The following is a 27,352-nucleotide window of genomic DNA, read 5'->3' as shown; positions in this document are numbered from 1 at the left end:
CCCCCTCCTCTTCCCTCCCCCTCCCTCCCCCCCTACTGCCCCTCCCCCCCCTCCTCCCTCCCCCTCCCCCCTCCCTCCTCCCCCCTCCCCCCTCCCCCCTCCCTCCCCCTCCCAGTCACTGCGCAGCATCATACAGAGACCCGGGGCTCCCTGCCCGGGCACTCACACTCTGCACTCGCGCATTGGCTCTCTGGACTGCCAATCGGAGGGGCACGTGGAGGCGGTTCTGCGAATCAAAGGCGCAGGTGGGCGGGGCCTGCAGGAAGCATCCTGAGAGACGGCGGTTAGGGGCCGCACCGTCTCCCGCGCAGGGAGGGTGGGGGGAGAGGGGGCTTACCGCACCGTGCAGCCCGGGGAGAGGGGGCTTACCGCACCGTGCAGCCCGGGGAGAGGGGGCTTACCGCACCGTGCAGCCCGGGGAGAGGGGGCTTACCGCACCGTGCAGCCCGGGGAGAGGGGGCTTACCGCACCGTGCAGCCCGGGGAGAGGGGGCTTACCGCACTGTCATGGAACAGAAATACCCCTGTCTGCCTTTTCTGTTTCAGCCCCCCTTTCCTTGGCAGTTCCCCCTGCTAGCTGCACTAGGATGTCACTTTCCTTGCAGTTATCTCCCAGTGCAGATGGAATGGATACATTATGTATCTCTTTTTCCTTCCAGTCTGTCACACCCCTGGTTGCTCTGGCAACTTCTCCAGTCCTCCTAGTTTTGGGCTTTCCCATTTCCCCCCCTGTCTTTTGCTGACAGTTAATGCAGTCTCACTGAACCTTTAGTGTGACCCTTGCCCCTCACTTATTTTTCCACCATTACCTCTGGATGAGTGAGCACTGCTGTATACTCCTGTATGGTAGGATTATCTTCTCACCTGCTCTTAACTACCAAGGCACCCACAGAGAGACACTATTCATACATCAACATCTCTTCACAAGTGACTGTATTTTATGCTACTTTCCCCAAATAAAGTAAAGAAAAGAAACAGAACTTGTTGTGCTTGGAAAAGAGGGCCGAGTTGACACTATCTGGGCTAAATCATCTTACACATGACCCCTGGCTTTCAGAATAGCGAAAAGATACCGTGTGCCTTACAGACACTTACAGGAGCCGCTACTCCAGACTCCATGATAACACAGAGCAGTCTCTGCAGACAAAGAAGCACCAAGTAGCTAAAACTGCACACAGCCTGCAGCCTTAACAGACAAGCAGCAGCTTACACTGCACAGCAGCTTACACTGCACAAGCAGCCTTTCAGACAGGGCAGCAAGCTCTAACCAGCAAACAACCTTGCACACGAGGCAGCAGCTTTGCAGACAAACAGTGCTCCTTACACAAAACCTAATTGCCTTTCTCTGTCTGAGTGCACCCCCTGCACAGCCCCATAGTGAGGATCCACCATCTCACCTACCCCTGCGCACGTCCCCACGGCCAGCGCCATCAAGGGCCACGCCACCGGACACCCGCCAGGACACCGGTCAGAGCCACCGGACACCTGTGAGTACAGCTACCCCTACGCTGCACGCTGCAGGACACCGCTCGGCATCATCTGAGACAGACGGCCATCGCTGACAAAGGTAAAAGACCGCACGCCACACGCACTGGCTAAAGGCCTACACACACCTACAGCATGGCAGAACTCAGAGCCTCACCAGACATCACACAGGAAAGCGATCACTCAGACACAGAGACCGCTGCGCATCTGCAACAGGCGCAGGCAGAGGCAAGGCCAAAACGGACAGTCACACTGACACAAAAGGCCCGCGAAAAATACGAGTCCGACATTGAAGCGCACCGCGCTAAATTAGAGTTGGCCTGGGAAACAACCACACTTGGGATATGCAATGTCGCCGGCGCTGGTAACTATATACAACAGCTCGAGCAGGCAATAACTCAATTGAAGATAGATCACTCACGCTACCAAGCATTGTCACAGGCATATTTCACCTATGTAACAAGAACTAACACGGAGGATAGCCTGCGAGAACGCGACCTGCAAAAGACGATCGACCTAGAACGTGATGGCATCGTGCAGACTGCCATCACGGACGCCCAAAGTGAGAGAAAAGGGCTCCTCCTGGAGACCGCGTCACAGTGCTCAAGCACATCCAGACACTCATCAAGGTCAGCAAGATCAGCGCAATCTCACACGCCCTGAGAACTACCGGACGTGGAAGTTCACGTTCAAAGACGCAATCAACAGCCTGGACTTCTCAGCGAGGGAAGAGCTCAACCTGCTATTCTAGTTCCTGGGGAACGAATCCAGAGAGCACGCGAATAGACTGCGGGCGGCAAACGCGCACCAACCCCAAGTAGGTCTTGACCTAGTGTGGGAAAGGCTAGAAGAGTGCTACGGTAGCCCCGAAGCAGTCGAGGATTCGCTCTTCAAAAGAGTCGACAGCTTCCCCAAGATCACAACTAAAGACTACTCGAAGTTACGAGAGCTCGGGGACCTGCTGCAAGAACTGGAGTTCGCAAGGAAAGACCATTCCTTAATAGGTCTCAACGTCCTAGACTCAGCTCGTGGAGTGAGACCCATCCTGGAGAAGCTACCCTTCAACCTCCAAGAAAGGTGGATTTCACAAGGTTCCAAATACAAAAGGGAGAAGCAAGTCGTCTACCCCCCATTCTCATTCTTCTTGAGCTTCATCCGCGAAGCGGCAAGGACAAGGAACGGTCCCAGTTTCATCTTGGGTGCGCAAACCACATACAGTGCAAGCAGCCTGAGGAACGAGAGACCAGTGACGAGATATGGTAACACCCAAACACCCATCTCGGTCCGCAGGACGGACGTGCCTCCCATGACCCAAACTACTCCCGACCAGTCGGTCACCGGAGGCGAGGAACCAAGGGACCCAAACAGGGAATGTCCCATACACAAGAAGCCACACCCACTCAACAAGTGCTTTGGGTTCAGGATGAAGTCCCTAGAGGAACGCAAGAGATTACTTGGAGATTCATAAGAGCTGGGTGATCGTGAAAACAGCCAGTCTTTCAGGAAAAGTTCGTGCAGGATACTTAAGTGCGCAGCTAACTCTCCGCGTCCGGGTGCTGTGCTGCGCTCCTATTTCCTGCTCCTGACGGTGGCTGAAGTGGTAAAAAAGTACTTAGGGATTGTAGCAACGCGTTTCGCCCTTCTTGGGCTTCCTCACTTAAGTATCCTGCACGAACTTTTCCTGAAAGACTGGCTGTTTTCACGATCACCCAGCTCTTATGTCATTTTGACTAAGTGCTTTTTTAAACGTTACTGATTTTATTATTAAAGATCACGATCACTTTACCCGTGTTCCACTGTGTTAACCAGGCACTCTGAGTGACTTTCACACTCAGCTGAAGGTTTGGCTTTGGCGTTCCATAGAGGGGAGAAGAGATACCAACTTCAGTCTCTACTCACACATGGCCGTGTGAGTTTTCTTATAACTATACATGGTTATATTCCAACCTACCTCTGCCCCTTCATCTTTTTCCCACTGTTCAGTGTGAAAAACAGGAGGAGTGCATGACAGCCCTGCAGTGAGGTGCCATTAAAGACACCTCCCTCCAGAGGACACTCACGCTTGCCCGTGTGAGTGCATGCAGCATTTCTCTGCGTTTTGATTTAATATAACCGTCTACCCCAGTAATTATATACTTATTCTGTCTTGTCCCTCACATATTTGTTTTTCACTCTATTTTACTCTGAGGACAACACCACAAGCTATCCCTGCAGAAAAAAACTAGAGAATCCTTCCTTTGGACCAGAGGAGAAGAAACGATTGCACGGAGAGAACATAGAAGAGAGAGAAGCAAAAGTAAAGATACCTTGATGTGAAAGCATTTACACAAGGCCGTGTAAGTGTTCATGATATTTTACACTTCATTATACATCACAGTCAATAACCATCATAGTGTTTTAAACGTCTGTATAGTCCCTCAACCTGTGCTCCCCCTGTTTTTCTTGTTTTCCAGTTAGTGCAGTCTCACTGAACCTTTAGTGTGACCCCTGCCCCTCACTTCCTGTTCCACCATTACCTCTGGATGAGTGAGCACTGCTGTTAACTCCTGTATGGTAGGATTATCTTTTCACCTGCTCTTAACTACCAAGGCACCCACAGAGAGACACTATTCATACATCAACATCTCTTCACAAGTGCCTGTATTTTATGCTACTTTCCCCAAATAAAGTAAAGAAAAGAAACAGAACTTGTTGTGCTTGGAAAAGAGGGCCGATGTTATGGAACAAGAGCCACATTTCTGACTCACCCCCCTCTCTCCTTTGCAGTTTCTGCCTGTCAGATTTTATTCCCAGCTGCATGGAGTCTGCAGACACATACTGTGCCTGCGTGGCTTGCAACAATGTTGCACTCCTTGCCTGCGAGCATGACATCAGTGAGCTGCTACAGCAGTCTCTGAGATCCTCACCAGAATGGGCTAGTCTGCCCCCCCTCCTGTTTGTTCAGACATGGTCTGCCCCTAGACTTTTCCTTTGCCCACACCGCACCTCACTTCCTTTTCAACCCTGGAGACAGTGAGTAAAGAACTTTTCTCTGTTTATAACCCTTGGTGAGGCCATCTCTTTTTACCGGTTTCTAACTAATAATCACCACTACACACCATCCACAAGTATCTGTACCCTGCTACCTTTTCCCAATAAAGTGGAGGAAATATTACAGGACTTGGAGTGATTTAAAAGGGAACTGTGTTAATGCTATCGGGAGCCATTCATACCAACGTGCCCTGGCTTCAGAACAGTAAAAAGAGGACCGTGTGCCTTGGGAAATACACACAGAGGAGCTGCTACCCACAGCCTTTATGCTAAAGGAACAAGCAGGCAGCCTACATAGCAAATAATCAGCAGTCTCTCACCACATTGCACAAGCACGTTGCTACACAGAGCCACAAGCCTCTACACAGCAAACTACCACAGCTTTATGCAAAGACAGTGAGCAGCCTTACTTTGCTAATAGTACACAGAGCAGCCTCTGCAACTGCACACAGTCTGCAGCTTTCACAGACAACCAGTAGCTCAAGCTGCGCAGCAGCCTTGCAACAGCAGTGCTCCTCTCACAATTACTAACTGCCTTTTTCTCTGCCTGAGTTCACCCGCTGCTCAGCCCCACAGTGAGGAGCCAACGGACACCTGTAAGTACAGCTACCCCAACGCTGCACGCTGCAGGACACCGCTCGGCATCATCTGAGACAGACGCCCATCGCTGACAAGGTAAAAGACCGCACGCCACACGCACTGGCAAAGGCCTACACACACCTACAGCATGGCAGAACTCAGAGCCTCACCAGACATCACGCAGGAAAGCGATCTCTCAGACACAGAGACCGCCGCGCAACTGCAACAGGCGCAGGCAGGCGCAAGGCCTAAACGGACAGTCACACTGACACAAAAGGCCCGCGAAAAATATGAGAGCGACATTGAAGCGCACCGCGCTAAATTAGAGTTGGCCTGGGAAACAACCACACTGGGAATACGCAATGTCACTAGTATTGGCAACTATGCGCAGCAGCTCGAGCAGGCAATAACGCAATTAAGGACTGATCACTCGCGTTATCAAGAGCTATCAGAGGCATACGTTACTTACCTGACCAGGGCCAACACCAGCGAAAGCCTGCAAGAAAGAGACTTACAGAGCAACATTGACCTGGCACGACACAGCCGCGTACGTACCACTATCACGGAGGCTGAGAGTAGGAGAGAGGACCTTTTGCTGGAAACCGCATCGCAGCGCTCAAGCACATCCAGACACTCATCAAGGTCAGCAAGATCAGCGCAGTCTAACGCGTCCAGCGCAAGCACAAACGCTACCAAGGCGAGAGCCGCTGCAGAGGCCGCACGTGCCCGGGCCGAATATGGTCGGAGAGAGGCAGCCGTAAGGGCAGAAAAGGCGCGCATAGAAGAGGAGGAGCAGGTCGCCGCCGCCGCCTCCGCTGCCAATGCCGCTGCCGCTGCTGCCGCCGCCGCTGCTACCACCGCCGCGGCCAATGCACGTAGAAAGGCCGAATTAGACGCGGATCTAGAGGCTCTAAGCAAAGAAGAAGACGCCGCTGCCGCCATAGCCCAAGCCGAAGTCCTAGAAGCAGCTGCGAGACAGGACGGCGGGGAGCTACCCTACAGACGGATTGCCTCAGAGGATCCAGCCCAACGCACTGAAGACTATGTAAGGAGCCTCTTCAGTGTAAACACCAGCGCACCATCTCAACACGGAGGGAGCGACACCACAGACAACGAAGACTCGCTAGGACCACGAGGAGAAGACGCTGCTCCGTCAATGGCACACGCTGCCTGGGATAGCCACAGCCGCAACAGTGATCCACGCGCCAGAGCGCACACGGATGCACCACAACAGGCTCGTAATCCAGGTACACCCACGCGGGAGAAAACAGCCCCTCACACTGGCCGGCAGTCATCACGCGTCCACGCCAAGGAAGAGGCGACCGCAAAGACCGTCCCAGCAACTACCTCAGAACGGGGCAAACGCGCCGACGTCTCAGGTCTGACAGACATAGCCAAGTACATGATCCGGCGCGACTTGGTGCACGCAGGACTCATCAGCTTCGACGACCGCCCTGAGAACTACCGGACGTGGAAGTTCACGTTCAAAGACGCAATCGACAGCTTGGACTTCTCAGCAAGGGAAGAGCTCAACCTGTTAGTTAAGTTCTTGGGGAACGTATCCAGGGAGCAAGCGCAGAGACTTCGGACGGCAAACGCACATCAACCCCAAGTAGGTCTGGACCTAGTGTGGGAAAGGCTAGAAGAGACCTATGGCAGCCCTGAAGCAGTCGAGGATTCACTCTTCAAAAGAATCGAGAGCTTCCCCAAGATCACGAGTAAAGACTACTCGAAGTTACGAGATCTTGGAGACCTGCTGCAAGAACTGGAGTCCGCAAGGAAAGACCATTCCTTAATAGGTCTCAACGCCCTAGACTCAGCTCGTGGAGTGAGACCCATCCTGGAGAAGCTACCCTTCAACCTCCAAGAAAGGTGGCTTTCACAAGGTTCCAAATACAAAAGGGAGAAGCAGGTTGTCTTCCCCCCATTCTCATTCTTCGTGAGCTTCATCTGCGAAGCGGCAAAGACAAGAAACGACCCCAGCTTCGTCTTAGGGGCGCAAACCACATCCAGCGTTAGCCACCCGAGGAACGAAAGGTCAACAGCAAGGTGCAAGGACTCCAGAACACCCATCTCGGTCCACAGGACGGACGTGCCCCCTACGACCCACGCGAGTCCCAGCCAGACGGCCGACAGGGACAAAAAACCAAGGGACCTTAACAAAGAATGCCCTATCCACAAAAAGCCGCATCCACTTAACAAGTGCTTCGGATTCAGGATGAAACCCATAGAGGAGCGAAAGAACCTACTCAGGGAATGGGGAGCCTGTTTCAAATGTTGTGCTTCCACAACTCATTTATTCAAGGACTGCAAAGAAGCTATGAAATGCACAGAGTGCGATAGCGACAGGCACATAGCCGCTCTACACCCGGAAGCTATGAAGCCCAAAGCAGGCAAAGCCCCTAACCCTCCGACAAAGCAGGGCGGGGAGGAAGAAGTGGGAGACACACCCCCCCCGACGTCAGTAGCATCCAAATGCACAGAAGTATGCGGAGAAGGAAACGACGGTAGATCTTGCTCTAAAATATGTCTGGTAGCAGTGCACCCAGAGGGACAACCCCAAAGAGCCAAACGGATGTATGCAATCATCGACGACCAGAGCAACCGATCGCTGGTCAGGTCAGAATTCTTCGATATGTTCGGTATACAAGACAGTACTTCTCCTTACACTCTCAGAACGTGCGCAGGGCGAATGGAGACTACAGGGAGAAGAGTGAATGGCTACACCATATGCTCAATAGACGGCAAAGTGAGCATGCCCCTTCCCACACTCATCGAGTGCAATCACATGGCGGAAGATAGGACTGAGATCCCCACGCCAGACGTGGCGCGACACCATCCCCATCTAAAAACCATTGCCGATCATATCCCACCACTAGACGAAGATGCCCAGATCCTGCTGCTACTTGGCAGAGACATCATGAGAGCACACAAGATCCGCGAACAGCGAAATGGGGACCACAATGGCCCAAGCGCCCAAAGGCTCGATCTAGGATGGGTGGTAGTTGGAGAAGTATGCATAGACAGGATACGAGGACCCGACAACGTAGGCGCCCTACATACGAACTTGTTGGAGAACGGTCGTATATCCCACTTCAAACCTTGTCCGAACCACTTTCAGGTCCACGAGAAGCTCGAGACTAAAAGGAACTATGGAGACGCGCCTGTAGCAAGAAAATACCCCAACGACCTAGGGAGTACAGTGTTCCAGACAACAAAGGACGACGACAAACAGGCGCCATCAATGGAAGACAAAGAATTCTTGAGGTTAATGGATAAGGAGCTCTTCAAGGACGAATTGGGCAGTTGGGTGGCCCCACTACCTTTCCGCTCGCCAAGAAGACGCCTCCCAAACAACAGAGACCATGCTATGTCTAGGCTCTCTTCGCTCCGCCGCAACCTACAAAGGAAACCGGAGACCAAGGAACACTTTGTGGCCTTCATGCAAAAAATCTTCCACAGTGGCCATGCAGAGTCGGCGCCCCCACTGAAAGAAGGCGAAGAATGCTGGTACCTCCCGTCGTTTGGCGTCTACCACCCCCAGAAACCTGGCCAAATCCGAGTGGTATTCGACTCCAGCGCCCAGCATCAGGGAGTCTCCCTAAACGATGTTCTCCTCACCGGGCCGGATCTGACAAACAGTCTTCTGGGAGTGCTGATCCGCTTCCGCAAGGAACCTATCGCCGTAACCGCAGACATTCAACAGATGTTCCACTGCTTCCTTGTGCGAGAAGACAACCGTAACTACCTAAGATTCCTGTGGTACCAAGATGACGACATAGAAAAGGAAATCACGGAGTACCGCATGAAAGTACATGTCTTCGGGAACAGCCCATCACCTGCAGTGGCAGCCTACGGCCTCAGAAGAACGGCCCAAGACGGGGAAGCAGAGTTCGGGAAAGACGCCAGGAGCTTCGTCGAAAGAGACTTCTATGTGGACGACGGATTAAAATCACTTCCCACCGAAGATGAAGCCGTAGATCTACTCAAGAGGACACAAAGGATGTTAGCAAAGGCCAACCTAAGGTTGCACAAAATAGCTTCCAACAGTGCCACAGTGATGAAGGCGTTCCACGCAGATGATCAAGCACCAGATCTCAAGAATTTGGATCTGGGGACCGACACGCCTCCCATACAGCGGAGCCTGGGGATAAGCTGGAATCTTAAAACAGACACCTTTACGTTCCAGGTAGCCATCGAAGAAAAACCCTTCACACGTCGCGGAGTCCTGTCCACCGTTAACAGTCTCTACGACCCGCTAGGATTCGTGGCTCCTGTCACTATACAAGGGAAGTCCCTCCTCAGAGAAATGTCCTTCGAAAAACAAGAATGGGACACCCCACTACCTCCAGAAAAACGGAAAGAGTGGGAAACGTGGAAACACTCCTTGAAGGCCCTCGAGCAACTTCAAATCCCACGCCCCTATTCACCTATATCTCTCACCGCCGCACACATCAAAGAGCTTTGCGTGTTCTCAGATGCCTCCACCAAAGCTATAGCAGCGGTGGCCTACCTAAAAACCACGGACGTGGATGGAAGTTGCCACATCAGGTTCATCCTTGGCAAAGCTAAGCTGGCGCCACAACCTGACCATACTATACCCAGACTCGAGCTGTGTGGTGCAGTGCTAGCAGTAGAACTGGCGGAGCTTATCGAGAATGAGATGGACAGCAAACCAGATGCCGTCAAACTCTACACAGATAGCAAGGTGGTACTGGGATACATCTACAATAAGAAAAGGAGATTCTATGTATACGTAGCTAACCGCGTAGAAAGAATCAGGAAGTCAACCCAACCAGAACAATGGCACCACGTGCCCACAGAGCAAAATCCCGCAGATCACGCCACCAGATCAGTACCCGCATCTCAACTGCAGAATACGTCGTGGCTCACAGGACCAATGTTTCTTGCGCAGCCTGCGGAAACGCTACCAACCCCAGTTGACGATTTTGAACTCGTGGATCCCGAAAAGGATACGGAGATAAGGCCCCCACAAGTATCTGTGGTACTCACCAATGTATCGCACAAAAACGCATTCGGATCACATCGATTCCAACGCTTCTCAAAGTGGACGGCCCTTCTGCGAACAGTAGCCCATCTCGGGCATATAGCCTCCTCCTTCCGCCAGACACCAGACGGTAAAACTACCGGTTGCCACGGCTGGCACATCTGCAAAGAGCTGTGCACCGTAGAGGAAATTACAAAGGCTAAGGAAACTGTTCTGAGTCATGTTCAAAGGGAAACATATGCGGAAGAGATCAATTGCATTCGCGGAAAGAAGAGTGTTAACAAAAACAGTCCACTTTGGAAGTTGAATCCCTTCATCGACAACGACGGCCTCATGAGAGTAGGAGGCCGCCTCAATAAGTCCCAACTGAGCAGGGAGGAAAGCAACCCTCTTATCATCCCTGGCCGGCATCACATCGCCACTTTGTTGGTGCGCCACTACCACGAACAAGTCATGCATCAGGGACGACACTTCACCGAAGGCGCCATTAGGGCGGCGGGCATTTGGGTCGTTGGCATGAAAAGGTGCGTGGCCAGTAATCTCCACAAATGCGTTAGGTGCCGAATGCTGAGAGGCAAAAGCCAAGACCAAAGGATGGCGGATCTACCTGTCGACAGACTTAATACAGAACCCCCCTTTACCTATGTAGGACTTGATGTATTTGGGCCCTGGATGGTCATCTCGCGTAGAACTAGGGGCGGACTAGCAAACAGCAAACGTTGGGCGGTACTCTTCACCTGCATGAGCACACGAGCTATACACATCGAGGTTATAGAATCTATGGATGCTTCAAGCTTCATAAATGCCCTCAGAAGGTTCTTTGCCGTCAGAGGACCAGTTAAACAAATACGCTCGGATTGTGGCACCAATTTCGTTGGAGCATGCAAGGAATTACAAATGGACACTAAAGACAATAGAAACAATAGTATCCAAAGATACCTGCGCGACCAAGAGTGCACGTGGACATTCAACCCCCCTCACTCCTCTCACATGGGCGGAGCATGGGAACGCATGATCGGAGTGGTTCGGCGTATCTTGGATTCTATAATGCTAAAAACCGATCTGACTCGACTCACTCACGAAGTGCTAACCACATTCATGGCCGAAATATCAGCAATAGTCAATGCTAGACCCTTGATCCCAGTGTCAACAGATCCAGAATCGCCAAGTATTCTGACACCAGCAATGCTGTTAACCCAGAAAGTAGGGAACATCTCCACACCAGTCGAAAACTTCCATTCTAAGGATATGCACAAACGACAGTGGAGACAGGTGCAGTACTTGGCCAACACATTTTGGGACCGCTGGAGACGCGAGTATCTGGTGACACTTCAAGAACGCCACAAATGGCAAACAGTAAAACCAGATATCCAAGTGGGGGATGTGGTCTTGTTGAAAGATAAACAGGTGGCAAGAAATGAATGGCCCATGGGACTTATAATAAGAACTATCCCAAGCGAAGACGAAAGGGTTCGCAAAGTGGAAGTACGAGTGGCCCAGAATGGGATCGTTAAAACCTTCCTAAGACCCATTACAGAGACTATCCTTCTAATGCCCAAATCGGACTGTGATGGGGAAAAACTGGTTACCAGTGCCGTGGACTTTTAAGAGACATTGTGGTGCGTCAAGCTAACCAAGAGCTGTGCACCCACCTGGCTTCCCTTACTGGAAGGCCTGGCCAAAGGACTTTGATGCCAGTGGTACCAGCCGGTATCACATTGCTATGGAAATATGGAGCTTTGCAGTATATTGTTATGTTGTATGTATTGCACATATGTTCCACATAGCTTGCCATATAGTGGTATCTACAGATACCAGACGGGGAGTGTTATGGAACAAGAGCCACATTTCTGACTCACCCCCCTCTCTCCTTTGCAGTTTCTGCCTGTCAGATTTTATTCCCAGCTGCATGGAGTCTGCAGACACATACTGTGCCTGCGTGGCTTGCAACAATGTTGCACTCCTTGCCTGCGAGCATGACATCAGTGAGCTGCTACAGCAGTCTCTGAGATCCTCACCAGAATGGGCTAGTCTGCCCCCCCTCCTGTTTGTTCAGACATGGTCTGCCCCTAGACTTTTCCTTTGCCCACACCGCACCTCACTTCCTTTTCAACCCTGGAGACAGTGAGTAAAGAACTTTTCTCTGTTTATAACCCTTGGTGAGGCCATCTCTTTTTACCGGTTTCTAACTAATAATCACCACTACACACCATCCACAAGTATCTGTACCCTGCTACCTTTTCCCAATAAAGTGGAGGAAATATTACAGGACTTGGAGTGATTTAAAAGGGAACTGTGTTAATGCTATCGGGAGCCATTCATACCAACGTGCCCTGGCTTCAGAATAGCCGAGTTGACACTATCTGGGCTAAATCATCTTACACATGACCCCTGGCTTTCAGAATATGCACCGTGCAGCCCCCCCTCCTCCTCCTCCCCCCCGCCTCCCTCCCTCTCCCCCCCTCCTCTTTCCCTCTGCTCCCCCTCCTCCCCCCTCTCCCCCCTCCTCTTTCCCTCTCCCCCTCCTCTTTCCCTCTCCCCCTCCCCCCCTCCCTCTCCTCCCCTCCTCCCCTCCCCTCCCCCCAACCCCTCCCTCTCCTCCCCCCCTCCCCCTCCTCCCCTTCCCCTCCTCCCCTTCCCCTCCCCCCCTCTCCCTCCCCCTCTCTGTCTCCCTCCCTCCCCCTCTCTCCCTCCCCCTCCCCCCAACCCCTCCCTCTCCTCCCCCCCTCCCCTTCCCCTCCCCCTTCCCCCCCCTCTCCTCTCTCTCTCCCTCCCCCTCTCTCTCCCTCTCTCCCTCCCTCCCCCTCCCCCTCTCCCTCCCCCTTTCTCCCTCCCCCTTTCTCCCTCCCCCTTTCTCCCTCCCCTCCCTCCCCCCCTCCCCCCCCCTCCCCCTCTCTCCCTCCCCCCTCCCCCTCTCTCCCTCCCCCCTCTCCCCCCTCCCCCTCTCTCCCTTCCCCCCTCCCCCTCTCTCCCTCCCCCTCTCCCCCTCCCCCTCCCCTCTCTCCTCATCCCCCCTTCCCCTCTCCCCCTTCCCCTCTCTCCCTCTCTACCTCCCCCCTCCCTACCTCCCCCCTCCCTACCTCCCCCCCTCTCTCCCTCCCCCTCTCTCCTCCCTCCCCCTCTCCCCCCTCTCTCCCTCCCCCTCTCTCCCCCCCACTCTCTCCCCCCCTCTCTCCCCCCCCCCTCCCTCTCTCCCTCCCCCTCTCCCCCTCCCCCTCTCTCCCTCCCTCTCCCTCCCCCTCCCCCTCTCTCCCTCCCTCTCCCTCCCCCTCTCCCCCTCCCCCTCTCTCCCTCCCCCTCTCCCTCTCTCCCTCCCCCTCTCCCTCCCCCTCCCCCTCTCCCTCTCTCCCTCCCCCTCTCCCTCTCTCCCCCTCTCTCCCTCCCCCTCTCTCCCTCCCCCTCTCCCTCTCTCCCTCCCCCTCTCCCTCCCCCTCTCCCTCTCTCCCTCCCCCTCTCCCTCTCCCCCTCTCCCCCTCCCTCCCCCTCTCCCTCTCTCCCTCCCCCTCTCCCTCCCCCTCTCCCTCTCCCTCTCCCCCTCTCCCTCTCTCCCTCCCCCTCTCCCTCTCTCCCTCCCCCTCTCCCTCTCTCCCCCTCTCCCTCTCTCCCCCTCTCCCTCTCTCCCCCTCTCCCTCTCCCTCTCTCCCCCTCTCCCTCTCTCCCCCTCTCCCTCTCTCCCCCTCTCCCTCTCTCCCCCTCTCCCTCTCCCTCTCTCCCCCTCTCCCTCTCTCCCCCTCTCCCTCTCCCTCTCTCCCCCTCTCCCTCTCCCTCTCTCCCTCCCCCTCAGGGACCCCAGTCCCTGCGCAGCATCATACAGAGACCCGGGGCTCCCTGCCCGGGCACTCACACTCTGCGCTCGCGCATTGGCTCTCTGGACTGCCAATCGGAGGGGCACGTGGAGGCGGTTCTGCCAATCAAAGGCGCGGGTGGGCGGGGCCTGCAGGAAGCATCCTGAGAGACGGCGGTTAGGGGCCGCAGCGTCTCCCGCGCAGGGAGGGTGGGGGGAGAGGGGGCTTACCGCACCGTGCAGCCCGGGGGAGAGGGGGCTTACCGCACCGTGCAGCCCGGGGGGAGAGGGGGCTTACCGCACCGTGCAGCCCGGGGGGAGAGGGGGCTTACCGCACCGTGCAGCCCGGGGGGAGAGGGGGCTCACCGCACCGTGCAGCCCGGGAAGGGGGCTCACCGCACCGTGCAGCCCGGGGGGAGAGGGGGCTTACCGCACCGTGCAGCCCGGGGAGAGGGGGCTCACCGCACCGTGCAGCCCGGGGAGAGGGGGCTCACCGCACCGTGCAGCCCGGGGGGAGAGGGGGCTTACCGCACCGTGCAGCCCGGGGAGAGGGGGCATCCTCCCGCGCAGGGACGGGACCGGAGACCCGCAGCGTTACCTGAGGTGAGCACCACCCGCCCCCGCACTCAGGAGCCCGGCGCTCTCACCTGGGGCAACCCCCCCAACCCCCGTGTAACCTGTTCTTGGGGTGTGAGCAGTAGTTGCCCCTGCCCCCTCTGTGTAACCTGTATTTGCCCCCCTCCCCCCCTCCCCCCCTCCGTGTAACCTGTAGTTGCCCCCCTCCCCCCCTCCGTGTAACCTGTAGTTGCCCCCCCCCCCTGTGTAACCTGTTTTTGGGGTGTGAGCTGTAGTTGCCCCCCCCCTGTGTAACCTATTTTTGGGGTGTGAGCTGTAGTTGCCCCCCCTGTGTAACCTGTTTTTGGGGTGTGAGCTGTAGTTGCCCCCCCCCCTGTGTAACCTGTTTTTGGGGTGTGAGCTGTAGTTGCCCCCCCCCCCCTGTGTAACCTGTTTTTGGGGTGTGAGCTGTAGTTGCCCCCCCCCCCCCTGTGTAACCTGTTTTTGGGGTGTGAGCTGTAGTTGCCCCCCCCCTGTGTAACCTGTTTTTGGGGTGTGAGCTGTAGTTGCCCCCCCCCCCCCCGTGTGTAACCTGTTTTTGGGGTGTGAGCTGTAGTTGCCCCCCCCCCCGTGTGTAACCTGTTTTTGGGGTGTGAGCTGTAGTTGCCCCCCCCCCTGTGTAACCTGTTTTTGGGGTGTGAACTGTAGTTGCCCCCCCACGTGTAACCTGTTTTTGGGGTGTGAGCTGTAGTTGCCCCCCCACGTGTAACCTGTTTTTGGGGTGTGAGCTGTAGTTGCCCCCCCCCCCCCCGTGTAACCTGTTTTTGGGGTGTGAGCTGTAGTTGCCCCCCCCCCCCCGTGTAACCTGTATCTGGGATGTGAGCTGTAGTTGCCCCCCCCCCCTGTGTAACCTGTTTTTGGGGTGTGAGCTGTAGTTGCCCCCCCCTGTGTAACCTGTTTTTGGGGTGTGAGCTGTAGTTGCCCCCCTGTGTAACCTGTTTTTGGGGTGTGAGCTGTAGTTGCCCCCCCCCCCCCCCCCTGTGTAACCTGTATCTGGGATGTGAGCTGTAGTGTAGTTCCCGAGGGACAGCATCCCAAAGGGCTTTTATGTCAGTGTGCCTGCAGTTATAGTGCCACACTGACTATAGGGAGCCCCCCCATCAGTCCTGTTATATTATAGTGTCACACTGACTATAGGGAGCCCCCCCCATCAGTCCTGTTATATTATAGTGTCACACTGACTATAGGGAGCCCCCCCCATCAGTCCTGTTATATTATAGTGTCACACTGATTATAGGGAGCCCCCCCACCAGTCCTGTTATATTATAGTGTCACACTGACTATAGGGAGCCCCCCCATCAGTCCTGTTATATTATAGTGTCACACTGACTATAGGGAGCCCCCCCCATCAGTCCTGTTATATTATAGTGTCACACTGATTATAGGGAGCCCCCCCACCAGTCCTGTTATATTATAGTGTCACACTGACTATAGGGAGCCCCCCCATCAGTCCTGTTATATTATAGTGTCACACTGACTATAGGGAGCCCCCCCACCAGTCCTGTTATATTATAGTGTCACACTGACTATAGGGAGCCCCCCCATCAGTCCTGTTATATTATAGTGTCACACTGACTATAGGGAGCCCTCCCATCAGTCCTGTTATATTATAGTGTCACACTGATTATAGGGAGCCCCCCCATCAGTCCTGTTATATTATAGTGTCACACTGACTATAGGGAGCCCCCCCCCATCAGTCCTGTTATATTATAGTGTCACACTGATTATAGGGAGCCCCCCACCAGTCCTGTTATATTATAGTGTCACACTGACTATAGGGAGCCCCCCCCCATCAGTCCTGTTATATTATAGTGTCACACTGATTATAGGGAGCCCCCCACCAGTCCTGTTATATTATAGTGTCACACTGACTATAGGGAGCCCTCCACCAGTCCTGTTATATTGTAGTGTCACACTGACTATAGGGAGCCCCCCCATCAGTCCTGTTATATTATAGTGTCACACTGATTATAGGGAGCCCCCCACCAGTCCTGTTATAGTGTCACACTGATTATAGGGAGCCCTCCACCAGTCCTGTTATATTATAGTGTCACACTGACTATAGGGGGCCCTCCACCAGTCCTGTTATATTATAGTGTCACACTGACTATAAGGAGCCCCCACCAGTCCTGTTATATTATAGTGTCACACTGACTATAGGGAGCACCCCCCAGTCCTGTTATATTCTAGTGTCACACTGACTATAGGGAGACCCCCCCACACAAGGCTCGTTATATTCTAGTGTCACACTGACTATAGGGAGCCCTCCACCAGTCCTGTTATATTATAGTGTCACACTGACTATAGGGGGCCCTCCACCAGTCCTGTTATATTATAGTGTCACACTGACTATAGGGAGACCCCCCCACACAAGGCTCGTTATATTCTAGTGTCACACTGACTATAGGGGGGCTGCTTCACAGTCCTGGTGCATACCCCCTCCTCCCAAAAAAAACTTTTCTATTGAAAGTTGTTCCAAATTTAAGAGCTGTTAAATACCTTTCTAAATTTAAATTCCCAAGACCTAACTACAAAAACATAATTATGAGATGTAATTAAACATGCAGTAATCTGTTATGGGCTGATTATTGGCTCCCACCTAAGTTAAGAAATAATACTGTTGTAAAGGGAAGGATGGAATTAAACTCTATCCTTATGAATGTATAATGTTATTTATATAATGCCAACCATGTACGCAGATCTTTACATTCAAACAGTGGTAGTAAATAACAGCATAAGGCTAAAGGAAATCTTAAGTCATAATTGTTCTTGTGTAACACTGCTAGTTTTACGTAACACTTTACAGAGACATTTTGCAGACAGTCCCTGCCCCGTGGAGCTTACAATCTGTTTTTGGTGCCTGAGGCACAGGGAGATAGTGACTTGCCCAAGGTCACGAGGAGCCGACACCTGGAATTGAACCAGGTTCCCCTGCTTCAAACTCAGTGCTAGTCAGTGTCTTTACTCACTGAGTTGCTCCTTCTCTCCTGGCCCAAAGAGCATACAATCATATGTTGGGAGGCTGAGACTTTATAAATGTTTTTTTTAGAGCTTTAGAAGAACATGCATATTTAGATCCGCACTTTGAACATGTGCTGCACAAACATTGAGGTATAAAATGAATTCTTAGTTTGTCAGCAGTTCCTAAATGTGTATGGGAGATTTGGTTGAGTACCACGAACTCCATATAAGGGTTTGGGAAGTTGCATCGCTCCTACTTGTTTAGGGTGTCACAAATGATTTTACCTTCCCTATTTTGATAAAATGGTTAGGTTTATAGTTTGTAGCATTTGTGTTATCATCGCAAACCAATAGGAGGCAGAACTTTATCTTTGTAGCACTAAACCTGGTCATTTTGTAAACATTGACCCCAGAAAAGTTGCCTACGTTTTTACCTTCATTGTGCAGTGCTGTCTGTTTATAGTCTTTAAATGACAACTTCAATCATTTTAATCCGTGGATGGAAATATACTTGAAATGGTTGTGACTTGTTGTGTGTGTGTGTGTGTGTGTGTGTGTGTGTGTAAAAAATATACTGTATATCTATATCTCTTACACTTACTTGATTAGGGGAAAGTAAGAAGATGAGCCCTCCTGTGCCTTCAGTACGCTTCAAACACCTTTTTTAAATGAGTGCGCTTTCACATGAGGTTATTGTGTCAATTAGGACTAGGATAAAAATGCTGCTTTAGGTCCAGGTCAACGGTGATCTTTCTTTATCAGACTCTTTGTTTTTTCATTCTTTTTTCTTCCTTAGCATCATTTTCTTGTCAGGGTGTTATTTTAAGATAAGGTTTCTGTAAATGGCACAAAGGAAAAGAACTGCCATTTTTTAGAATGGTGCAATCCCACATAGACCAGAATGAACTAATCGAAACTTCTGAGTCTGAAAATGCCCCTTTGTTTTCAGTTCCTATTTATTTATCAAATGTTTTACCAGGAAGTAAGAAAAAGCAACATGGTGCCCTGTGTTGCTTTTTCTTACCATATATACCGGATTACTCCGGCCACCCCTGGTCACAGGAGCATTGGTAACTGTATTACTGATTTTCATTTGTGGTGTGCAGCAGGTCTCATTTTGCATTAACAGGAAGTAATACATTGAGTTACCTCTTGTTTCCAAGTATGTCCTGGGCACAGATTTATGATTGCAAAATACATGGTTGCAAATACTTGGTTATATTAAGTGAACAGGGTTAAACATGATATACGAGACATTGCATGCACATTTAAAGATAATCTTATTGGAGTATGTAACTGTTACAGACCAGATTAAAATGTGAGACCGCTGTAGTTTTGGGCTTTGAATGGATGTGCAATTGATAAGATGGTGATAAGGGAGAGATGCTAGTCTAGGGCTGTAAAACTCGTTGAGAGCCTATCTAATTATGCTGTCAAGGTTGTTTAAAATAAATAAATATATCTATATATCTCTATCCCCAATTACTCACATTTAACTTTTGTAAAAAGGCAGTGCTGTTATTTTACTTTGGTCCCTTATGAAAATACTCCATGCTTCAATCCCCTATACCCTGCTAGTATTGCATTGTGGTTGTACGTAAGGACCTGCTCTATTTGTTCTATTTCACCCTAAATGGACAATCACTTTTAAAATGCTCAGTCTGTTGTCTCTTCTCTTAAATCCACATCTAAATACTTATAATGCAATGTACATTAATACCATGGCATTTTACTAGCTGTTACTAAAACCGTGGCCGTGTAGGTGGCACTGTTGCAAGCGGCAGAAAAAAAGTACAAAATAAAGGGCGCTACTTTTGCAGGTCATTCAGCAATCACATTTTACATACAAATCTTCTTTAATCAGTATTGGTAACATTGAAGCTCTATCGAGCTACTGTATAATGTAGTCTGTTCATGCAGGTAAGGTGTCTTCATGGTCAAATAGTGTACAGCTCCGGAAACGTACTGTCCTATTTATAGTTTATAATGCTTTTACTTGTATTTTACATTTGTAATCACGTGGATATATTAATGATGCAAGAATTTCCCAGACGCATTCCTTTATTTGAAGAATAACCCTATTGACCTACAAACAAACCCGTTGAATGAATGCTTAAGATGAAACTGCATAGACCGTATCAGATGGTTTTTGTATTTTTGTGTGCACTTATATCTCAGAAAAAACTATTTTGCTATGCAACGTGTGTGTCTCAAATCTTTCATGTGTAAATTATTTTTTTTCCCCTCTACAAGGTGAATATTCTTGAAACAGACTACACACGAATCCCCTTCAGAGGTGAAAAACACAACCAACATGTCCAAATATAAACTTGTTATGTTGAGGCATGGGGAAGGTGCCTGGACTATAGAAAACCGTTTCTGCAGTTGGGTCGACCAAAAGTTAAGCACTGATGGGATTACAGAAGCTCAGAAATGCGGAAAACATTTAAAATCATTAGGTTTCGAGTTTGATGTTGTGTTTACTTCAATCCTTAGTCGCTCCATACAAACAGCATGGCTGGTGTTGGAAGAGTTGGGACAAGAATGGGTTCCAATACAAAGTTCATGGCGATTGAATGAACGGCATTACGGTGCACTTATAGGCCTGAACCGAGCAGAACTGGCTCTGAATCATGGAGAAGAGCAAGTGAAGATGTGGAGAAGAAGCTATGATGTTGCACCTCCACCTATCGATGAGTCCCATCCTTATTATCATGAAATACACACAGATCGCAGGTACACTAATTGTGATCAAGAGGAAAAGCTGCCAAAATCTGAGAGCTTAAAGAAAGTTCTTGACCGGCTTCTCCCCTATTGGAACGAAGTGATTGCCCCAGAAATAAAAAGAGGAAAAAGCGTTCTTATATCTGCCCATGGAAACAGCACCAGGGCCTTACTGAAGCATTTGGAAGGTATTTTTCCTGTAGTATAGTGCACAGTATTTTATATTTTCCTTTGATTTACTGCACTTTGTAAGTTGTCTGAAAAGTATAATAGTTGTTGTGCTAACATTTGTGTTTCATCTTAATCCACAATTTCCGCCAATCTAATCAGTTTGTCCGATATCCTTTTCCACTGTGCAACAGAGTAAATGTGATGGCCAATAGAGGATGCTGCTCTAACCCAGGGATGGTGGTGTCCTCGATTGCAATGCTTCAGGCTAAGTGCATCGTATGTCCAGGCTATCAAGGGCAACTTGCCTTCCTTCTACAAGATTGGTGATTGTATGGAGGGTATCCATCCTGTACGATCAGAAAGACTATGGGTAATTCTGGGAAAGGGGGACAAAAGGATGTGCATAATAGATTAACAACCAAAACTCACTCTGTAGCTCACCCATCTCCTCTTTCCCCTTAAAGTCACTCTCCGACTTGGAGCAATAACACACTCTACCATTTTAACTGCCTTGTCCTCATTTGAAGGTGTGGTTGTTTTTGCATACGTAAAGCTTGAAAGTCTAGTTGCAAGAAGCACAATAACAAATCTCCTGGAGTATATCAACCTGCTGCTTGTTAGTGGCCCATCCTCCGCCATGAGGGCTGTGTGATAACACATATATTGTTTAAATCCATTACATACATAACGTGTATGCAAGTCTAAATGAGATTGGGGCTTCAAGCCTCTCTCCAAATACATTTCCCATTCTTTGTAGAACGACTTTCTCCTTGGATATCTATTTGAACGCCTACTTAAAACACCATGCCCCTTCCCAGAAGTCTTTATGAATTTTGCATTTTAACTCCCATCATGCAAGAATCCTAACTCCTGAGCAAAAAATATATCATCCTCTCATTTTAGTTTGCATTTTAATTTCTGCACCCTTGTGATTGTCGCAGACTTTTTTGTTAATTCTTCCTCGTTTTGGGTAATAGCCACCATACATCTCTCCATACATTGGTTTAGCTGCCGCTTTTGCATTATCTTTGGGGGTTTTTTAGGGTCCAAGTTTCACTTCCAAACGTGAGCACAGACAAGATACACTGGTTGAAAACTTACTTCTTTAGGCACAGTGAACGCTTTCCTGGCAATATTGTCTTGTTTCTTCCAAATGCACTCCCTCCCATCTTCATCTATTGATTTTAATTCAAAAGGTTTCCAGATATTTCCCTTGCTGATCCTGGTTACATGGCGTCTCCCTGACACACTCCCTTGCTGATCCTGGTTACATGGCGTCTCCCTGCCACACTCCCTTGCTGATCCTGGTTACATGGCGTCTCCCTGCCACACTCCCTTGCTGATCCTGGTTACATGGCGTCTCCCTGACACTCTCCCTTTCTGATCCTGGTTACATGGCGTCTCCCTGACACTCTCCCTTGCTGATCCTGGTTACATGGCGTCTCCCTGCCACACTCCCTTGCTGATCCTGGTTACATGGCGTCTCCTTGCCACACTCCCTTGCTGATCCTGGTTACATGGCGTCTCCCTGACACACTCCCTTGCTGATCCTGGTTACATGGTGTCTCCCTGACACACTCCCTTGCTGATCCTGGTTACATGGCGTCTCCCTGACACACTCCCTTGCTGATCCTGGTTACATGGCGTCTCCCTGACACACTCCCTTGCTGATCCTTATCTTGTTTGTATCTTCATGTAATTGAATGGTTGTGGCATTCTCGTTCATGTTCCTTATATTATTAATGTACACGTCAGCATTTTGCCTTTTGAATTCATCTAGGACTGCTGAGGTGTAGACAATCGCATGCTTTTCCCTAAGCCTATATCCACCCCCCCCACTTTTGTTTTTTAAATGGTTACATTATTTTCTAAATCTCCCTTGTATCCAGTTAACTGGATCATCTCAGATTCATTGGGCTCTGGGGAGAGCTTTATTTTTACAATCGGACATTTAGGACAGGGGTGGACAAAAAACACTTAAAGCTGCAGTTCAAGCAATATGCTACCTTTTTTTTACATTTTTTTTTTTAGCTTTAATCATTTCTGTACTAAAAATAATTTAAGCATTTAAAAAAATAAAATAAAATTTTTACGTATTATAGTGTAACTTATTTATTTTTTCTATAGCGGCCATTTGCAAAGTCACATCCCCTTCCTCTTCTGAGACAGGCTCTGGCACACCCCTTTTTGAGCCCTGCCCCCTCTAGCAGTGCACCAATTGTATCTAGTGACTGCCTGGTCACATGATCTTTCCCACAGAACTTTGCATCTTGGGTCCTCGCCTGCTGCACTGATGGCCATTTAGTGAACCCCCGAGCCGAATCTTCTCCGATCGATCACAGAAGAATGGATCAATCGGCAACTTAGCTAATCGCTTGTCAGTGTGCAGATTTTATTGATGTAGATATTAAATGGAAAAAAAATATATATATATATATATATATATATATATTTGAACTGCTGCTTTAAGAGCCATCTAGAAGTTTTTGGGAATTTCTTTTGAGCGCAAGAAGGCTAGATGGTTTGCTCTTCCGGGCTCTTCCCATCCCCCACACAAGTTTGGCTGCTAAAAATTTCTCCCCAACCCCTCTCCTAGCTTTGCTGTGCCTGATTCGCACACTGCCGCACCTCTCCCCCTGACCTCATGGAAAGCTGGAGCTCTGCGCCTTGCTTCCTCCACCAGCAGTTGCGCTCCTTTGCCTCCCGCATTGTGGCCCCCACCCACTCTTCTGGTGGTACAGTCACCGACGGCGCCTGAACCTGCTTCACTAGCGCATCAAACCAGGATCGGTTGTGCTGTGACCAGCTGTGGTGGTGACTGGCTGGTCACTTGGCACCACAAAGCAGGTGCCAGGGTCCATTTTAGGCAACATGGCACCCACCAGTAATTTTCCTTCTCTGACCTGGGGCCTTGGTCTGTATCAGACTTTTAGTTGTTGGAGAGGGCAATCACTGCTTGCCAATGTCTATATTTTGGTACCGTGGGAATAGTCGCACTCTTCAGATCTTCCTCATATATAAAAATAATAATTATATATATATATATATATATATATATATATATATATATATATATATATATATATATATATATATATATATATATATATATATATATATATATATATATATATATATTTTTTTTTTTTTTTTTCTAAAAGTGAATTCAGCCCAAAGCTGTATGAGCACAGTAAGGCCGGTCCCCAGTGGCCGCTACTGCGTGCGTGCCGCACAGCCCTCTATGGGGCAGGCCAACGTGGCAGTGTGGGCGTGCAAAGCGCTGTGATGCGTACGCTGGCAGGGAAGACCAGAATTTTGTGTTCGGTAGGCAGCCAATAGAAGGGCAGATATGCCCTGTCATGGCCACGCTTTCCCCTCCTCCCCGTCATGGCCACGTCCCTTGTTTTGGTTGCAGATCGCAGACACCAGAAGCGCGTGCAGCAGTTAATACTGGGGCCGTAGCCTAAGGCCGCGCTTATAGTGCCGGCGATGCGACGTCGCCCGAAAACAAATGCATTGCCGCTGCCACGTGTGCTTATAGTAAGCTGTTGCGAAAACTGGTAGCTGGCAAAATTTGACTTTTCAAGGGCTGTCGCCTCATGTGATGGCCCTTGAACCTATCAAATGGCTGGAAACCCGTGCCAGCGCTGCCCAAAAAATAGATGGTACAGATGACTTTATTTTTTCCCATTATGGTTTTTATTCTATTATTCAGGTGTACTTTGAATGCTTTGCCTCTTATTAGCATAGTGTGATGTGTTATTGCGAGATGAACTGCACTTAAATAGACATGTTGGTGTTTCCCATTGAACTTGTACAGCAGCATTTCTAAAAGGGCGTGGGTGGGGGGGGGGGGGGTGTTAGGTTGTTAGCTATCAATCATTTTGTCTGGTTTAGCCAATAACCCAACACATGACTAAGCTTGGGTGATCATTTGAAAGAGTTTGGAGTCAGACCATGTACACATTCCTAGCATGCGGCAGAGCAGCAGTGCTGACAAACCAGTCTAATTGTATGTCTAATACCCCGAGAGAATACAACTTCACTTACAGGTTTTTTTTTTTTTATCTTCAACATTAAACTGACTTTTACATTTAATTATACAAAATAGGTTTGTTGCTGTGTATCCACAGAGTAAAGGTTTGCTGCAACCCTTCAGTTGGAGCAGAACAAATTTTGAGAATCAATAATTGTATCTTAAGGATTCATCACAAACTGCTCATGTATATAAATGGAACAGCCCAGTTGGCCTCCACATTTGCACTGTTACTGCAGTAATTGGGAATTATATTTGGTGTCATTTCTCATGGCTGCTAAACTTCTTTCTTGGTTACTAATCTTGTCGTTTTTTTAATTTAATTTTTTTAATTGTATTTTGAGGCGGCTTTGTTTTTGCTGAATACTGTACTTCTGTTAGAACTGACTGGGAATCATGAGGGTGTCAGTACACAAAGATGCCTTGTACTGTCCTGTCCATACGATGATTTACTGGAAAGGTGAATTAGAGGTCTCCTGTAGTCTTGTTTATTTTAAATAAAATACTTTATAAAAGTGTACATTAGTTGGACTGTAGACATTGAATTGGGGTTTCATATGCAACTGCTTCAAGAAAAGGAGAAAAAAAAAGGCCCGGGTTTTATCTTCAGAAGGACAACGAGTTCTCTCTCTCCCACAAACATGTTCACATGTTGTGTTCTGATCCGATAGAACTGGTTAACTTTAATCAGCAGCCTCCAGGTGACGGCAGTGGGCAGAAACCATACTCGGCAAAGCATTACACTGCACATTTAACTGCAATGTAGGAAACCGTGTTTTTTGTTTTTGACTGAATGCAAAACAGTATCTATTATTTTTGTCAGATTTTAACATTTGCTCTTGGATGTTAAGATGCCTTTTGTAATTGGTCAGTCCGGTAAAGGAAACCTGTAAAATCAGCCCTGCTGTAATCTCTAATATCTTAATTATTTTATGTTCTTATGACTGTCTAACTTTCATAAGTTACAGTTTTGCCTGGCTCCGGTCACCTGTTTCTAATTTTGTATAGCTACATTATGTAAATTCTCCACCTGCTATGCACAACGCTCTAGGTTGGTATTGCTAAAATTGCGTGTAAAGAAATGGTATCGCTGCTTTACTAGAATTAAAGCTGTATTCACAAACTATTCATCTCACTTGCATAGAAGAAATCTACATTAAACTGCACTAGTGATACAAATTAGTATTAACTCATAGAAATCTGCATTAATCAGTGCTAGAGATACAATTGCGTAGGGATAGGATAAATCACACACTTCTACCATAGGTTTATGTAATAGAATCTCCCTTCCGTCCCATGTCCGCGCATAACCTGAGGGATATGCGCATTCCATCCAAAGGTATGACAGACATTTTTCTTCATAAGCCCATCCTATGCCTTGGGTCAGTTGTACTACGCCAAGGGATCACCCACAGTAACTTGCAGCCAGTCTCGATTATCTCTGGTGTGGGTGTTGATTCATGGGCCGCACTTCACAACACCCTATTGGCAGCACTTTGTTTCCCCGATGGCCGGTCTCGTACCCCGCTTCAGAATGTGGGTTTCTTGGGGCAGGCTCTCTGCTTCTGGTAGCAAGACAGGTCCCCTGTGGGAGACCCTGGGAGCAGACCAAAGAAATGTGCTGGAAAATCTAAGCACTAGTAGGAGCTATCTGTAGGGTACCGCCACCCTAGCAAACTTTGTCAGACATGCAAGCGGCACTGCAGGAGGCACCTGCTAAACTGTTAGAGTTCAAAGTATCCATGGTAGTCTTAAGGATCCCGCTTCAGAGTAAAGCACGGAGGAGCACAACAATGATGGAAGGAAAACTCGCCATGAACAAGAGGTGACTCCAATAGAAAAAAGTGTTGTATCACATGGCTGAACAGAGGTTACAAAACGCACCTATGTGTTTGATGCCATGACACTGTATGAAGGTAAAAACAGCATTTTTTTTTATATACACACAGCCTCCATGGGAGTGAAATCACAAGCAAGCGACCCACAGAAGGGTGCTCAGAATGTCACTCCCTACTGCTTCCTGGAACCAGCTGACCCAGGAGGAAAGAACTTTCTGACTTTATTGGTTACTAAGAGGGCTTGATTTGAATATAAATATTGTATTCGAATAGTTCTATACTGGTAGCTTTGACTACCATTGCCTGGTATCATGCACACCAGAAGAATTGGCGCGTTGTTTTACTTGGTCTATATGTAAGCAGTGAGGCCGCGTCCATGGTTGGTGTTCACGGGCGTCACGCAAGCCTGTAGCAGGAGAGTTTTGTCCTGTAGGTAGATGCGACCGTTGGGCGTGGCCGTGACGTCATGTAGCTGGTTTGACCTCATTGCGGGAAACGCCGTCGTGCTACAGACACGTAATTTTATCTCCCCTAGCCTAGCTCTTTCCGACGCGTGCGCGCTATAGACATTCCCATAAACAATGAGTTTCTTCGTGCTGGCGTGCGCAATTACATGGACGTGGCCGTAAATTCTGGGTTATATTCATTTTTGCACTTTTTTTTAATTTTTTATATATATATACACACACACACACACACACGTCGACAAATCACCCAAAAATCTACTCGCCTAACAAAACAATCTACTCGCCACCTAGTACCACACGTGTGCTGCTTGGGCCAATAGGAGCTTGCCACGATGTTAAATCTACTCGCCCGGGGCGAGCAAATGTATAGGTTCGTCGAACACTGTGTGTGTGTGTGTGTGTATGTATGTATGTATGTGTGTATATATATATATATATATATATATATATATATATATATATATATATATATATATATATATATATATATATATATATATATATATATATATATATATATATATATATATATATATATATATATAAAATATTTTTTGTTTTGTTATGCATTATATAGATTTTTGTCCTCCACTTTCTTGTTCCTTGGTCTCTCTTTCCTTTTGTCCTTCTCTTATTACTGAAGTGGATAGTATTA

At 49.1% G+C, this 27,352-nt stretch overlaps 2 protein-coding genes and 1 long non-coding RNA gene across 4 annotated transcripts in view; 2 read left to right on the top strand and 1 right to left on the bottom strand.

Annotated features, from left to right (window-relative positions):
• The window catches only part of LOC142496312 (uncharacterized), a 48,579-nt gene extending 30,200 nt beyond the window's left edge, over positions 1-18,379 (bottom strand). Inside the window, exon 1 of the long non-coding RNA XR_012801946.1 lies at positions 18,063-18,379. This is a non-coding gene — a long non-coding RNA (uncharacterized LOC142496312). The remainder of the gene's footprint in view (positions 1-18,062) is intronic.
• LOC142496309 (uncharacterized) lies at positions 2,993-12,367 on the top strand. Its single transcript, XM_075603048.1, has 2 exons — positions 2,993-3,820; positions 3,938-12,367. Exon 2 carries the CDS (start codon positions 5,242-5,244, stop codon positions 11,707-11,709), a length of 6,468 nt encoding a protein of 2,155 aa, XP_075459163.1. The 5' UTR covers positions 2,993-3,820; positions 3,938-5,241; the 3' UTR covers positions 11,710-12,367.
• BPGM (bisphosphoglycerate mutase) overlaps positions 14,335-27,352 on the top strand; it is a 28,330-nt gene continuing 15,312 nt past the window's right edge. Inside the window, exons 1-2 of one of the 2 annotated variants that reach the window (XM_075603049.1) lie at positions 14,335-14,488; positions 19,715-20,373. In XM_075603049.1, the coding sequence (XP_075459164.1) occupies positions 19,776-20,373 (598 nt within the window). In that variant the 5' untranslated portion in view covers positions 14,335-14,488; positions 19,715-19,775. The remainder of the gene's footprint in view (positions 14,489-19,714; positions 20,374-27,352) is intronic. The other variant, XM_075603050.1, reaches the window with a different exon arrangement.

This window comes from Ascaphus truei, chromosome 5 (assembly GCF_040206685.1).
Source record: "Ascaphus truei isolate aAscTru1 chromosome 5, aAscTru1.hap1, whole genome shotgun sequence".
NCBI classification, from domain to species: Eukaryota; Metazoa; Chordata; class Amphibia; order Anura; family Ascaphidae; genus Ascaphus; species Ascaphus truei.
This window is presented reverse-complemented; position numbering and strand designations above follow the sequence as displayed.

Bases quoted from the DNA above. Each gene is read 5' to 3' on its own strand.
- LOC142496309 (XM_075603048.1), top strand. From the start codon at position 5,242: ATGGCAGAACTCAGAGCCTCACCAGACATCACGCAGGAAAGCGATCTC.